The sequence below is a fragment of the Cricetulus griseus genome, chromosome 2, assembly GCF_003668045.3.
Source record: "Cricetulus griseus strain 17A/GY chromosome 2, alternate assembly CriGri-PICRH-1.0, whole genome shotgun sequence".
NCBI lineage: Eukaryota > Metazoa > Chordata > Mammalia > Rodentia > Cricetidae > Cricetulus > Cricetulus griseus.
This window is the reverse complement of record NC_048595.1, coordinates 363,156,650-363,170,123: the sequence shown is the minus strand read 5'-3', so window position 1 is coordinate 363,170,123 and position 13,474 is coordinate 363,156,650. Positions and strand designations below refer to the sequence as shown.

General features: G+C 43.8%; 2 protein-coding genes across 2 annotated transcripts in view; one reads left to right on the top strand and one right to left on the bottom strand.

The window, feature by feature from the left end:
- The window catches only part of LOC100752468 (zinc finger protein 728), a 52,110-nt gene extending 45,983 nt beyond the window's left edge, over positions 1 to 6,127 (bottom strand). The window contains 3 exon segments of the mRNA XM_035438796.1: positions 2,357 to 2,440; positions 3,237 to 3,363; positions 6,010 to 6,127. Of these exon segments, the coding sequence (XP_035294687.1) occupies positions 2,357 to 2,440; positions 3,237 to 3,360 (208 nt within the window). The 5' untranslated portion in view covers positions 3,361 to 3,363; positions 6,010 to 6,127.
- LOC100752174 (zinc finger protein 728) overlaps positions 5,382 to 13,474 on the top strand; it is a 39,367-nt gene continuing 31,274 nt past the window's right edge. Inside the window, 2 exon segments of the mRNA XM_035438795.1 lie at positions 5,382 to 5,881; positions 6,389 to 6,563. Coding sequence (XP_035294686.1) covers positions 6,500 to 6,563 — 64 coding nt within the window. The 5' untranslated portion in view covers positions 5,382 to 5,881; positions 6,389 to 6,499.

Genomic DNA, 13,474 nt, shown 5'->3' with positions numbered 1-13,474 from the left:
GAAAAAATTCAAGTTCTGCTATGAATGACATAATTTTGCTAACAACAAACTAAGTTCACACATTTTAAAGAACTATTCATTTCTAAGAGAAATAACCACTGAGTAAACAATGAAGAGATAAAATATACAAGGCAGGAAAATATGAGGCCCCTATTTACACATGTGAGTGGAAATGCACAATTCTGTGATCACAGAAACAGATATTTTAATAGAGATTTCTTATAGATGTCAAAAAATCGTAATAAAATGTTTAATTTTAGTTTACAAAAATGCATGGAATACATGCAAACAGATGATTTCAGGCACCCTAGAGAGCAAAATCATAATAGAGAAAATGGAACTGCAAAATGAGGAACACAGAACCTCAAACTCACACAGGGTTTCTCTGTGGCTTTGGAACCTATCCTGGAACTCACTCTGTAGACCAGGCTGGTCTTGAATTCACAGAGATCCACCTCCCTCTGCCTTCCGAGTGCTAGGATTAAAGACATGCACCACAACTGTCTGGCTCGAACTCACACAATTCTTAACTATTCTAGGCTTGTAGTTTTCACCCATGACTTCCTACCTACAAAGGGCAGGCATGTTAAATCACTGCCAATGTGTGGGATAGCATATGAAGATGGATACAAGGATTCAGACAGTGCTCTGATAAGACAATGCAATTAACATAAAGAACCCTGACAGAGCCGGGCGGTGGTGGCACATGCCTTTAATCCCAGCACTCAAGCAGCAAAGCCAGACGGATCTCTGTGAGTTCAAGGCCAGCCTGGTCTACAAAGCAAGATCCAGGACGGCCAGAAAGACAAAGAGAAACCCTTACATGAAAAAACAAAACAAAACAAAACGAAAAAGAAACATGACAGAAAAAAGGGTGGGTATTCTAATCAGAGAAGGGGAGGGAGGTAGATACAATAGAAGGAGGCAGGAGGCAAAATAACAGTAAGGTTGTTTTAAAAATTAATAAGGACTCATACTATTAACTATCTACCTAAAAATTTATGTAACTTAGTACATGGAAATCTGGGTATAAATATGTAGATAAAATTTAAATAAGGTTTCCCCACCTGGGCTGACAATGCTGTCTCCAAGAGCAAAGACCCTGAACACCACCCATGAGAAACCCTAAACCCTCTCTTTGCCGTGATTAGTCAGGGTTCTCCAAGAGACTCCCAAAACATACAAATGATTGTTAATGCCTTTGGTAGCTTATCAAAGGCATTAAAGAAGGTGACTTCTTACTGCTGAAGACACCATGTACTTAAGACACAGGGGCCAGAGGCCAGACAGCTGAAAATGACCCGAATGCTTTCTCCCTGAGGACTAGTTCTGGTAACAGAAGGTGCCACACAAGCTTCCAGAGAAAGGAAGCAACCAAAAGTCCTACCCAGCACCAATGCCTATGGACCCCACCAATGACCAGCATGGCACAGCAACCCTTAATGGTGCAGTACTGACAAGCAACCCTTGGTGGGCACCAACAGCTCCCCAATTTAGGACTCACTCAACAAGAGAGAAATCTTGCCTGGTATTGGAAACACAGCCAATTATGCAGGGTTAATGAAATCATGGATCTTGGAGAGGACCCTCCAGAGACCACTCTTCTAAACTAGCATAATCTCTAACACTACATTCTAGATGCTTGTCCTTTTACTAGCAGGGAAGTGTAGTCCTTGCTCCTCATCAAGGTCACTTCTCTTTGCAACAAACTAGAGACTATTACAGAAAACTGAAAATGATCAAAATGTGGAGTTGTGGAGCCTAGTCCCTGTGAATACATCTCCAGAACAACCTCTGCACATAAAGCTCGGGGAACACTGTGGAACAGGGTGTGAAAAGATTTTTAGGAGTCAGAGCATCAGGGAGTTTACCATGAGATAGTATCTCCTGGGAATGTCAGAAGTTACACTCCAAGTCTCACCAACTTGACTGCTCAACAAGAGCTAACAAGGACAACAAATAGACAGGCCAGGGTGGACAGGGGATACCCACAGGTCTTCAACCCTACAACAGAACTAGAGGCAACCACAAAATGTGGAGAGGAGAAATGGTCTTCCTCGGGGAAGAGCATACCAACTGGTTATCCAACACCAAGTGTTCAGTCCTGAAATCATATATACAGGTAACATACAGACTGAGCAGTTTATTTAGAAATATAAGCATATATACATACATGCGCGTAACAACAACTAATTAAAAAGAAGGCCACAAATTTGAAAGAGAGCAAGGAGGAGTATACGGGAGGGTTTAAAAGGATGAAAGGAAAGCAGGGAAATGAGATAATCTCAAAAGTTTCCCTCTGACTCCCTGTTGGAACTGACTCCATTCTGCCCTCTGACCACTCATTCCTACGCACCTGGGGGCCCTTGCCTCTTCACATTCCGAAGCTCTGGGTTTTTCTCCAGAAACCTGACCAGTAATGGCTTAGAGAAAGAAAGGCCTGTGTGAAGGGATGGAGAAGAGAATTAACATTTTCATTCCACTATTGTGCTGATAAGGGGGGAGGGAGGGAGGACACAATAAATGACTGTAGAGACAGCTGGGGTGATGGCTCAGTAGTTAAGACCACTGCCTGCTCTTCCAGAGGTCCTGAGTTTAATTCCTGGCCATCTAAAATGAGATCTGATGCCCTCTTCTGGCATGCAGGTGTATGTGCAGATAGAGCACAACATACGTAAAAAAATCTCAAAAAACTATTTAAAATAAATAAATAAATAAATAAATAAATAAATAAATATATGACTGTGGAAAATTAGCTCTTCAAATGAATAGGCCTTTTAGAATACTTCCTTAGGGGGAATCTGTAATCACAAATCTTCACTTCTGTCATTTACAAGGAAAAACTATAAAATTAGAAAAAGAGTAAAACATTTTCTTTTCTGCCTGTGCCCCATTTAATTTCTCACATTGTAGTGACAGTGAAGGACCTCACAAACAGAAGGAAAGCACTAGATGGAATTTGCCTTAGTTACATCAACAATTCTTGAAAAGGGGCCTGGGCATGGTGGCTCATGCCTTTAACGGGAGCACTTGGTAGGCAGAGACGCACATCTCTGAGTTCAAGGTTAGCTTGGTCTACAGAGTGAGTTCCAGGACAGCCAGAGGAGTCTCAAAAGACACCAACAAGCGGGCTTGTATGAACATCGTTAGAAAGTGCAAGCTCCCCTGAGATGGTCTATAAAAGGAAGATACACGCTGACAGTGAATTAGGAATTCACTGTGGATGAGATCCTCACCCAGGTACACGAGGTGGCTGTAATTCTCCAGCATTACATTCCTGTACAGACTCCACTGATCCCTGCCCAAGCATTCACGCTCCTCTGCAGAGAAATCAATGGCCACATCCCTGAATGACAGCATTTCCTGAAATAAAGATCAATGAATGAATACCACACAACAGACTAATTAAAACCACTAATTAAACTAATTAAACCCATTAATAGTAATAATACAAATACCAATAGGCATCATGTGTTTGTGAACACCACTCTAAAATTTACCTCAGGTAAAAGCAGAGCTAGCAATGCCTGTGACATGGGTTAAAGATGTTGCTAATTTATTTTATGATGAAGTCACATGACCTCAGTACCCATCTACAGAGAATGGCAAAACATCCTATTAAGTGCATATGGCTGTTATACAATTAAGAGTGTTAAACATAAAATGAATACATCTAGCAGGAGATGAAAATCATATGCCTGTATTATGCGCCACACTTCACATACATCTCTCATAGAGGAGTCACACTGTGTGAGCCGTTACTTCTCAGCAGTTAACACACAGGACAAGGTGAAGTGAAATTAAAACACAGACTCTGGTGCAGATGCTGAGGTCCGAGGTCTGAATTTCCTACTATGTACAGAGTTTGGCAATGATACTGAATTTGTAAGAGTTTGGAAGTACTCCCCTTTCTGTTTCTCTCTCTAATGTTTTAAGAACTGGCTATTGACTGTCTTTAAAAAGCAGGGTACAATTCTGTGAATCTAGCTAGGCTTGTTTTCTTTCTTTCAGGAGGTGGTTGTTGGTTTTTGTGTGTGAGAGAGAGAGGTGGCTTTGAATTACTGCTTCAGTGCCTTCATTTGTATGGTCGGGCTGCTGACCCCTCTTAGTCTAGCATGGTATGGAGGAATCTTGACATGTGAGCATTTCTTTTATATTTTCCAATGGAATGGAGGACAGGTTCTCAGTGTTCCCTTGTAAGACTCTGGGTTTCTTTGGTGTTTGCCGTAGCGTTGCCCTGTTTATCCCTGGTCCTCTTAATTAGACCATCCTTTTCTTTCCTCTGGTCAGCAGAGCTGACAGTTTGTCTCTCTTCTCTCCAAAGAACCAGCTCAGAGTTTCATTGGTTGTCTTTATAGTTTTCTTGGGTTCTGATTCCTTATGCTCTGACTTTTTAATCATTTTTGTCTCTGGATATGTGTTTGGTTTGTTGTTCTTTTGCACAATTCTTGAGTTGTGTCATGAGGTAATTTGTGTTCTTTATGATTTTTTAACATATACTCTTAAAGACATAAATTTCCATTGTAGATCTACTTTAATTTCATTTAAGTTTCAGCAATTTTTTTGAAATCCTTAAGATCCTGGGGCAATTCACTCCAAGTTCTAACAGACCAGAGATCCCAACCTAGCCTATACTATACTCAGCATAACTATCTGATAGAATAAAAGGAGAAAGTAAAACTGACTCTACCAGACACCAGGAATGCAAGTAGTTTACAGACATACATGAAGGCAAATACTCACTGAAAGAGAGACTGAAAGAAAACAGCCATGGAGAAGGCTAATGGATCTCCAAGTCACAAGTAGAGTGAAGTTATTTAATAGAAAACTCGGTATTTTATACTTAAAAAAAATGGACATTGACAAAAGCATCTCCGAATTGAGAAATGAGAACACCCCCCCACACACACACACACACTGTCCTTTAAAAGATTGGCAGATGACAGCAAGTCCCAGAGCAGAGAGAAGAGGACACAGTCCTCTGAGAGAATTAAGAGTATCCCCAATGGAAGAAAGAACTGCAAGGGCCACTCCCTAACCCACAGGCCACCACTGCTCACCATGGGAAATGTCTGCTGTGCTCAGGCCCCTCTCCTCACCGTGAGCTGGCTGCCTGTGGGTGCAGGGCACCATAGTGTCACTTGGGTGGGTTTTAAAAGGAAATATGTCAAGACACTTGAGACTGGCAAAGGCTACTTTTAGGTGGAAGAAATGCATTTTTTTTCTGGACTGGGAGCAAAATGTGATTCCTTAAGACTTGCTGAACATTGACACATCCCCCAATCAGAATATGGAGTCTCATTTCCTCCTCCTCCAAGGGAGGCTGGCCCCAGACACAGGCCTAGAGCAGAACAGAGGGTGTGTGTGTGTGTGGGGGGGGGTACGTTATGAGAACTTTCGCACTCCTGTCTATGTGCCTTTAGAGGTATTTTGTGAGAGAAGCCCAGACTAATATGACTGCTCTCCTCTAGCACAGGCCCAACTCCTCCCGGACACTGCTCCTGCCCCCTCCTTGTCGCTCCCTCGTTGTTCTCGAATATGAGATGGGAGTTTTTATAAACTTGATTAACACGGGTACTACACTGCTTCAGAGCGCAGCAGGGACCGGAAACTCTACTTTCCTCTCTGGAGACGCTGAGAAACCCGACTACAGTCCTTTAGAAGGGGTTCGGCAGGTGCCATCCTGCACGCTTCCCCGGGCAAGCTGGGAAAGTGAACTCGCAGCACAGCCTCGGGTGCCTGCAGCCTGCAAGGGAGCCAGATCCCGGGTGGACTGGAGCAGCCTCGGACCCAGCAGCGTCCCCATCGCCCTCTCCCCAAGCGAGCTCTGACCTAAACCCGGACTCAGCGGTGCAGCCTAGGTTCGGACAGTACCTCCCAGGTGAGCTTCTTCCCACTCCCCATGTGCCTCGCGTCCACTCCTTGCACGAGGCACCTGCGGGCTCATCCTGCACAACCCCTCAGGCCTGGGGCGGGGGGGGGGTGTTGCACTGCAGCACCTGAACCAACCTTCTTTACTCAGAGATCCGACCCCAGCAGGGGAGAAAGAAACTTGAGCCCAAACTGGAGAGGGGGAGCGGTGTGGGAGCGGGACATGCGCAGGAGGAACTCAGAAGGCGCCGCGTCGAGCCTCGCTTGTGACATCACAGCGGGCGAGACTACATTTCCCATAAGTCCACATAAGGGACACCCGGAGTCGCGGGAGGCGTGGGACAGGATTGAAACGCGCAACCTCTGCCGCTAGAGGGAGACGCACCGGGAGTCAGGCTGTCCTTAGCATCCTCAGCTTGCAAGCTGAGATGTTTGGATGTTGAGTGGAGGCCGGGCAGTACCGTTGATTACATTTATTACTCATTTTTTGGTCACTTTCTTGTGATTTCACACGCAGGTCGGCTTGTTATGGAAACTGTCTACAGAATTGGATTTTTTTTTCTACCTTGAGATGATTACAAGGGACTCACATGGGAAATCACTGTCTACTAAGCCTCTGAAATGAACTATGAGCAGAGGCCTGGTGCCAGAGGCCCAGGGATCACAGCTCCAAGGTGCGCCTGATCTGCAGAGTGAGTTCAAAGCTGACCTGGGCAATTTACGAAAGCCTTAGATATGCTCAGAGGTGGTGTGCGTGCACCATTAATTCCAGCAGACTGGTGTATCTCTGTGAGTTCAAGGCCAGCCTGGTCTACAGCACGAGTTCCAGGACCACCCAGGCTGCACATAGAAACCCTGTGTCTAAAAAAAAAAAAAAAAGAAGAAAGCCTTGTGTTGAAATGAAAAGGACAAAAAAAAAAAAAAAAAGGAATGGGAGGTAGCTGGGTGATGGGCTGGGTTCCATGAAATCAGGTGGGCCTTGGTTTTAGTGCACAACACTAAAAGCAGCACCACAACAGAACCAAACTCTTTTGGGGGTTGCAGTGTGGAGAGTAAGCTCTGCTGTTGCAGTGTTACAGTCTGGGGTGGGGGGAGTGTCTTGATCTGTTTCAGTTTGTTGTTTTCTGCCAGATGAAGAATTAAAAGGGAAAAACAACCTTGAGTGCAACATGTAGCATTGGGGAAAATCTCTACCAGGATAGAGAGAATCCATAGGAACAGAAAGGTTTTATTAGGACTGCGGAAAGGCAACCACAGCAGGGCATACAGAGGGACTCCCTGATGAGCTGAAGCTGTCTCCCCAGAAAGGGCTTTGGGGTATTTTTGAGGAATCTTCCTCCCCCAGGTTGAGTTGATCAACAGGGTGAATGTGGTAGGTGCACAACTTTGGGGTAAACATGTTTTCATCCTTGAACTTGTAGGGCTGATCCACGAGCAGGCTTTTGTCTCTTTTCTTTCTTGGGGGGGTTTATTTGCTTCTTCTTTAAAGACCTTATCATATGCATATGGGTTATTTTAAAGTCATTTATCTGTACTTCATCTATATTGGAATATCCAGGACCTATTATGGTAGGGTTGCTGCTATAATGGAGACATAATGTCCTGGCTGTTGCTGATTGTATTTTTGAACAGGCATCTGGTATTGGGAAGATTGTAATTCTATCTGGTCTTGTCCTAGTTGAGTAGGTGTTTTGTTCCCTGGTTTCTGTCTCCTTCTCTGTCTCTTTAGGGAGTGTGGTGGCTGTGTGTTGCCTGTAGGAAGATCACCTTGGGTCCTGAAAGGTATGGACACTGGGGGTTCAACGTAAAATGTGTTTCTGGTTATTAGGACCTGAGACTTAGGCATGGGGAAGGGCTGGAGGTGGAGGAGAAGCTTCAAAAGTGTGTGTGGGGAGCAAGAAGTTCCTCAGGATCTGCTTAGTTAGGCCTCTGGATGTCGGGGCAGAGGGTGAGCACAGGCTGAAGCAAAATGTTTGCTAAAGAGCTGGGGATAAAACTGGGAGATTGGATTTGGAGGAATGGAGGGGGAGATGAAGATCTGCAATTAGGCTACCTACTTCCCTGGCTGGAGTGGCCTGTGGGTTCCTGGAAAATGCCTGCTGAAGTCTGGGAGTGGGAGAAAGCAATGGGTATGGTGGGAGGGGGTTGGGAGGGGAAGATCTGTGTAATCCAATGGAGAATGGGGCATTTATGCACATAGCCTGCCACAGAGCTAGCGATGAAACTGGGGCACTGGGATTGAGGAGCTGAGGGAGAGGTGAAAATATGCTGCTGTTTGCTTCTTATTAGGCTCTTGTAAATGAAGTTTATTTTTTTTCCTGCTTACTTTCTCATCTTGTCAGTTGTTGGTATATATAAAGGCTAATGATTTTCTTAATAATTTACTTATATTTACTGTCTTTGCATTGGTGTTTTGCCTGCATGTATGTCTATGTGAGGGTGTTGAAACTGGAGTTACAGATAGTTGTGAGCTGCCATGTGGATGCTGGGAATTAAACTTGGGTCCTCTGGAGGACTGGCTGGTGCTCTTAACCATTGAGCCATCATCTCTCCAGCCCAAGTTCTTTTAACGTTGGGAGACAAGTTCAGTGTGCATCATAGCTGAAACAAAGTTCTAAATAATAACTTAAAGTTAGACTTTTGTTTTGTTAATGGCTTTGAGGTAGAAAATCTTGGGGAACAACTTAAAGTATAGAAAGACATATAGCTGAGTAAGGGACTCATTGAAGTCAAGAAACAAGAACAATAACAGCCTGGCCATTACTTTCTTGCTAGGATCGGTTGGTGATCAAAAGTGATGATTAATTCCTTGTACCCATTTCTGCCCTCAGCTTCCTGTTGTAGAATACTATTTTAAGGTGTGTTACTTTTGTTTATGCTCTGCAACATTTGTTCAATGATGCAAAGATGTGTTTGATTAAATAAAATTCACCTGTGGTCAGGAGGCTTCGTCAGCAACTATCTGACAGGAAGTTGTAGGGAGGAGCCAGGTGGAGAAGGGTTTTTAAGTAGGGGTGAGGAGAAGAAGGGGGGCTTTTGGGGAGACAGGAGAAGGAGAGGATGTGAGCTGCTTGCTATGCAGCCTCTCTGAGTTGCAGAATTCCACCTCAATCTCTGAATTTTGAGGGTTGTTTTTCTGGGGGGGGGGGCAGGATTTCTCTGTAGCTTTGGAGCCTGTCCTGGAACTCACTCTGTAGACCAGATTGGCTTCAAACTCACAGGGAATCTGCCTGTCTCTGCCTCCTGAGTGCTGGGATTAAGGTGTATGCTATCTCCCCCCTGGTGGAACCTTGAGTTCTTTAAAGGGACACAGATTTAGATCAATTCCCTTCCTGGCTTTGAAAGATTCAGTCTCGGCTGCTGCTTTTGTGGCATAATAGCTGCTGATAACCTCAGAGTTGGCATTGCTGATTCAGAAAAGGCAGCAACAATTTTAAAAAGAGGACAACAGCTTCCTGATAAAAAAAACTATTGATGAATAGGTATGCACCCCGAGGACTTACATTAGAGCTGACTGTTCTTCAGATATAAAAGTTCAGATTTGTGATTCTTTTAAGATTTTTTATAAGATTACCTCTTGAAATAAATAGTAAAGTGATTGATCCTTTCTTTGTAGCTACAAAATGCAGCCTGCCAGTAAAGGAACTGGCTAAGAAAAATGTCTTGCTTGCTTACACTCTGTTAATCTAAAACAACTTGCTTAGACATGAACATATGTAGGTTCCTGCAGATAGTTTCACCAGAGATACGTAAAATGTTTAAGCATGTAAGGGATATGGAAAACTTGTTTTTTTTAAAGCTTCTGTTCATTGTAATCATTCACTTAAAAAATCAAAATAACCACATTGTAATTTTTATACTGCTTGAGAGGTTTGGCTGGGGGTATATAAGTTATAAGGAAAAAATTAAGAATAGATAGAAGGGATAAATCTGGATTGAGGTAAGAAAAGAAATAAAGGAGAGGAGAGAGATGACAGGAAGAGCCTAAAGGAGTGTGTGTGTGTGTGTGTGTGTGTGTGTGTGTGTGTGTGTGTGTGTGTGTTTTCTCCTTTCTGCCATCCCCACTCTTTGTCCCCAGAGAATTGTCTTACTCCCTCATATAGAAATCTATTGAGTCATTAGGCCACTGACTCCATGGCACTGTCTCACGACTTTGTTCAGTCAAGATGCAGGTTTGCCAAAGGTTCTCCGCCAGTACATATATCTTCCTATCTTCAGTATATAAAAACTCCTGTGGGCTACTGAAAGTTAACCACACGGATTGCCAAGTTTGAGAGTGTGCTGGTAAGCATTTGCTGACTTGACAGCAACTATGGTAATCTGGGTAAGAAGAACCTTAACTAAGGAAATCTTTTTCAGATTCCCCTGTAGACAAGTCTGTGAATTAATTCCTTAATTAATGATTGCTTTGGTAGACCTCAGATCACTTTTGGCTTTTCTGTCCTGTGGTGATATATTGTTATTTAGGATTTATTGAAGCTTGCCTAAGGATTCAGAAAGCAAAACCAGCCTCAAACTATAGAAGTCAGGCAGTGGTGATACACACCTTTAATCCCAGCAGCCACAGAGCTAGGGAGTGGTGGCACACACCTTTAAACCCAGGATTTAGGATTAAGAGGTAGATGGATCTCTGGTAGTTCAAGGCAACGCTGACCACCTCACACAAAAGTAATCTCAGCTCACACAAAGGTGATCTCAGCATTTGTGATCACACGCCTTTATTCCCAGCACTAGGGAGGTGGAGAAAGGAGTGATATGGTTGGGTAGAGAAGGAATAGACAGGAGGAAGGTATCTGTCCCACCTTAGGTTGTGTCCAGTCAGGTCCGTACTGTCAGTACCATCAAGACAATATAAACAAACAAAGCACTCAGACAAAAGAAAGGGCCCATGTCAAGAGTTGCAAGTTTCAGATTTATAGTCAGGAGACAAACTCCCCAGTAGTTACTGAGATTCAGATGCTAAGTCAATCCAGCATCTAGCTGGATTTCCACCCAAATTCAGATTCAGTCTTGCCATCCCTCAGCAATAGCTATAAGGGAATTAATGTAGGAAATCAATACTGTTAAAGTGGAATGTTGTAAAGCATGAGGTATACCTTGGAATTCATGTAACATTGTTGAATGTGATGCAAAGAATCAAGTCATAGGTATCACAGTCATTCAGGCCACTCAAGTCTGAGGATATCAACTTGTTACAAAACCAAATTTATTGCATGGCCCAAGATATTGGAGATGCCTGGAGTCTGAAGGAAGTAAGTACAGGACCTGCTAAAGAAAGCTGCAGGCAATGGTTGGAGCATGCCTAGGAGAGACACCATGTATGTTTCAGGTGAAGGTGGAAAAGTGGGAGTCACCCAAGTCAACACCAGTGCAACAGAAGTCCCAGATGTCAAGACTGGAGTTATCAGCCTGGGTGTTTGCCTCCTGGATTTTGGTCTGATCCTTCCTTGCTATGCTTTGATTATTCTGTTTTATAGTGGAAATGTTTGTTTGTTCTGTATCAGTGTGTGGTGTAGTATGCTGTTTGTTTTTATGTTGTAGAACCTCACTTAAGACATTGCCTGGAGTCTCAGATGAGACATGTGCTGAGGTCTTTTAAACTCTTGAAATGGTTAAATACTTTGTGGGCCTGTCTAGTTGGATGCTATTTTACTTATGAGATGAATGTAAGGTTGGGGGAGGGGAGGGGCAGTGCTGGTGGGCACAGAGTGTCCTTGGCTACCAGTGTTCCTGAAAGAAAAAAAAATTCCCTAACATTTTTAGCCACAGTCTCAGATTCTCTGCTTTACGTCCTTTCTAGATCTCCTGCTCCACCCCCCCCCCCACACTTCCTTCACTGTGACAGCAGTCAAGGTCTCTTCTGCTGGCCAGTAGCTTACATTATGTTTGGGAAAAATTATGCTTTTACTTGCATAGAGGAAAAAGATATATGGGTTTTAGTCATTTATGGTAGCTGTGCACAGCAGGCTAGGGCTATCCTGCTGGGGGACCTGGTGCCTGGAGGCAGTCTTTCTGCACTGCACCTCACCTTGGGTAGCTAACAACCAGCTCAAGCAGAAGAGCCAGGCTACAAGTTTTAATGGGTTAATATGGTATTGACCATTCTTTTAAAAATATTTTATTTATTTATTATGTATACAACATTCTGCTTCCATGTATATCTGCACACCAGAAGAGGGCACCAGATCTCATAATGGATAGTTGTGAGCCACCATGTGGTTACTGGGAATTGAACTTGGGACCTCTGGAAGAGCTGTTGTCAGATTTCTCGGGACTTCTAGGAAGAGTAGACACCTAGCCCCACCTACACTTTATAGGACACCTAGACCCTCCCATACTTTAGGAAGCTCTCAGAATTTCATGAAGTTCCTGGTTTCCAGGGACAGGGTCCTGTAAGGGCAGTTGCTGAATAGGATTTTAGTTTCTTTTCCTTTGGAATTGATTGTTATGGGTGCCTTCCGTGGAGTAGGAGCCACTCCTGTGACCAGAATCAACACATTACACCATATCACACAGAATAATCTTGTAGTTAGTGTGAAGCTGTCTTTGCAGAATCCACACAATTACTCTAGCAGAGTGAAAACTACTAGAGAGTAATACTACATCAATTCCTTTTGAGACTGTGATATCAGAAATTTGGATTCCTTTTCAGATGTGAGAGAGGACTTGGTATGATGAGGTAAGTGGACCTCATGATTGACAGGAGGAGGCTTGAATATTTCTGAAAGGGAGAAGTGTAGGCAGATGTTTCTCTCCCATCAGCCAGTTCCCTAAAAACTGAGTAAGAGGCAGTGTATTAATTATGCATCCTCAACTCTGGAATCTCCCGTCCTGGGGTCTACAGGCAGGTCGATTGGGCCCCTAAGGACCAAGCAAACCTGAGTCTGCTGAGATCGCTGGACTACTCCCACCCTCACTCAGGTCAGAGGTGAGCTTCTTCGGCCCCTACGTTGGGCCCAACTTCCGCCTGCCCACTCTGGAAACTCCTGTCCTGGGGTCTGCAGACAGATAGACTCGGCCCCTGAGGACCAAGCAACCCAGAGTCTGCTGACATCTCTGTGCTAGTCTCAATCCCACCCAACTGGAGAATAAGTGCCCCAGACCTGCCTGCACCTAACTTGAGACCCATCAGAGTATTGGACCCTCTTGGACCCACTGGAAGAGAACCTTGGACCCGTACACACCAGGAAAGGAAGAGACACCACCTGCACTCTCTGGAATAAGACATGGGAAGATGACAATATAAGAACACATCCGACAACAGAAAAACCAATATGACACCACCAGGGCCCAGGGACTCTACACCACCAAGACCTGAACATCCCAACACAGATGAAGCAGAAGAGAGCAACCTTAAAAACAACTTCATGCAGATGATAGAGACCCTAAGAGAGGAAATAAGAAAATCCTTCAGAGAAATGGAAGAAAAGACAAACCAAAAGATGCAAGAAATTAACAAACCTTTTAAGGAAAGCCAAGAAAATACAATCAAAGAGCTGAATGAAACAATTCAGACAGTTCAAGACCTGAAAACTGAAATAGAGACAATAAAGAAAACACAAACTGAGGGAATGCTGGAAGTAGAAAAGCTGAGTAAACAATC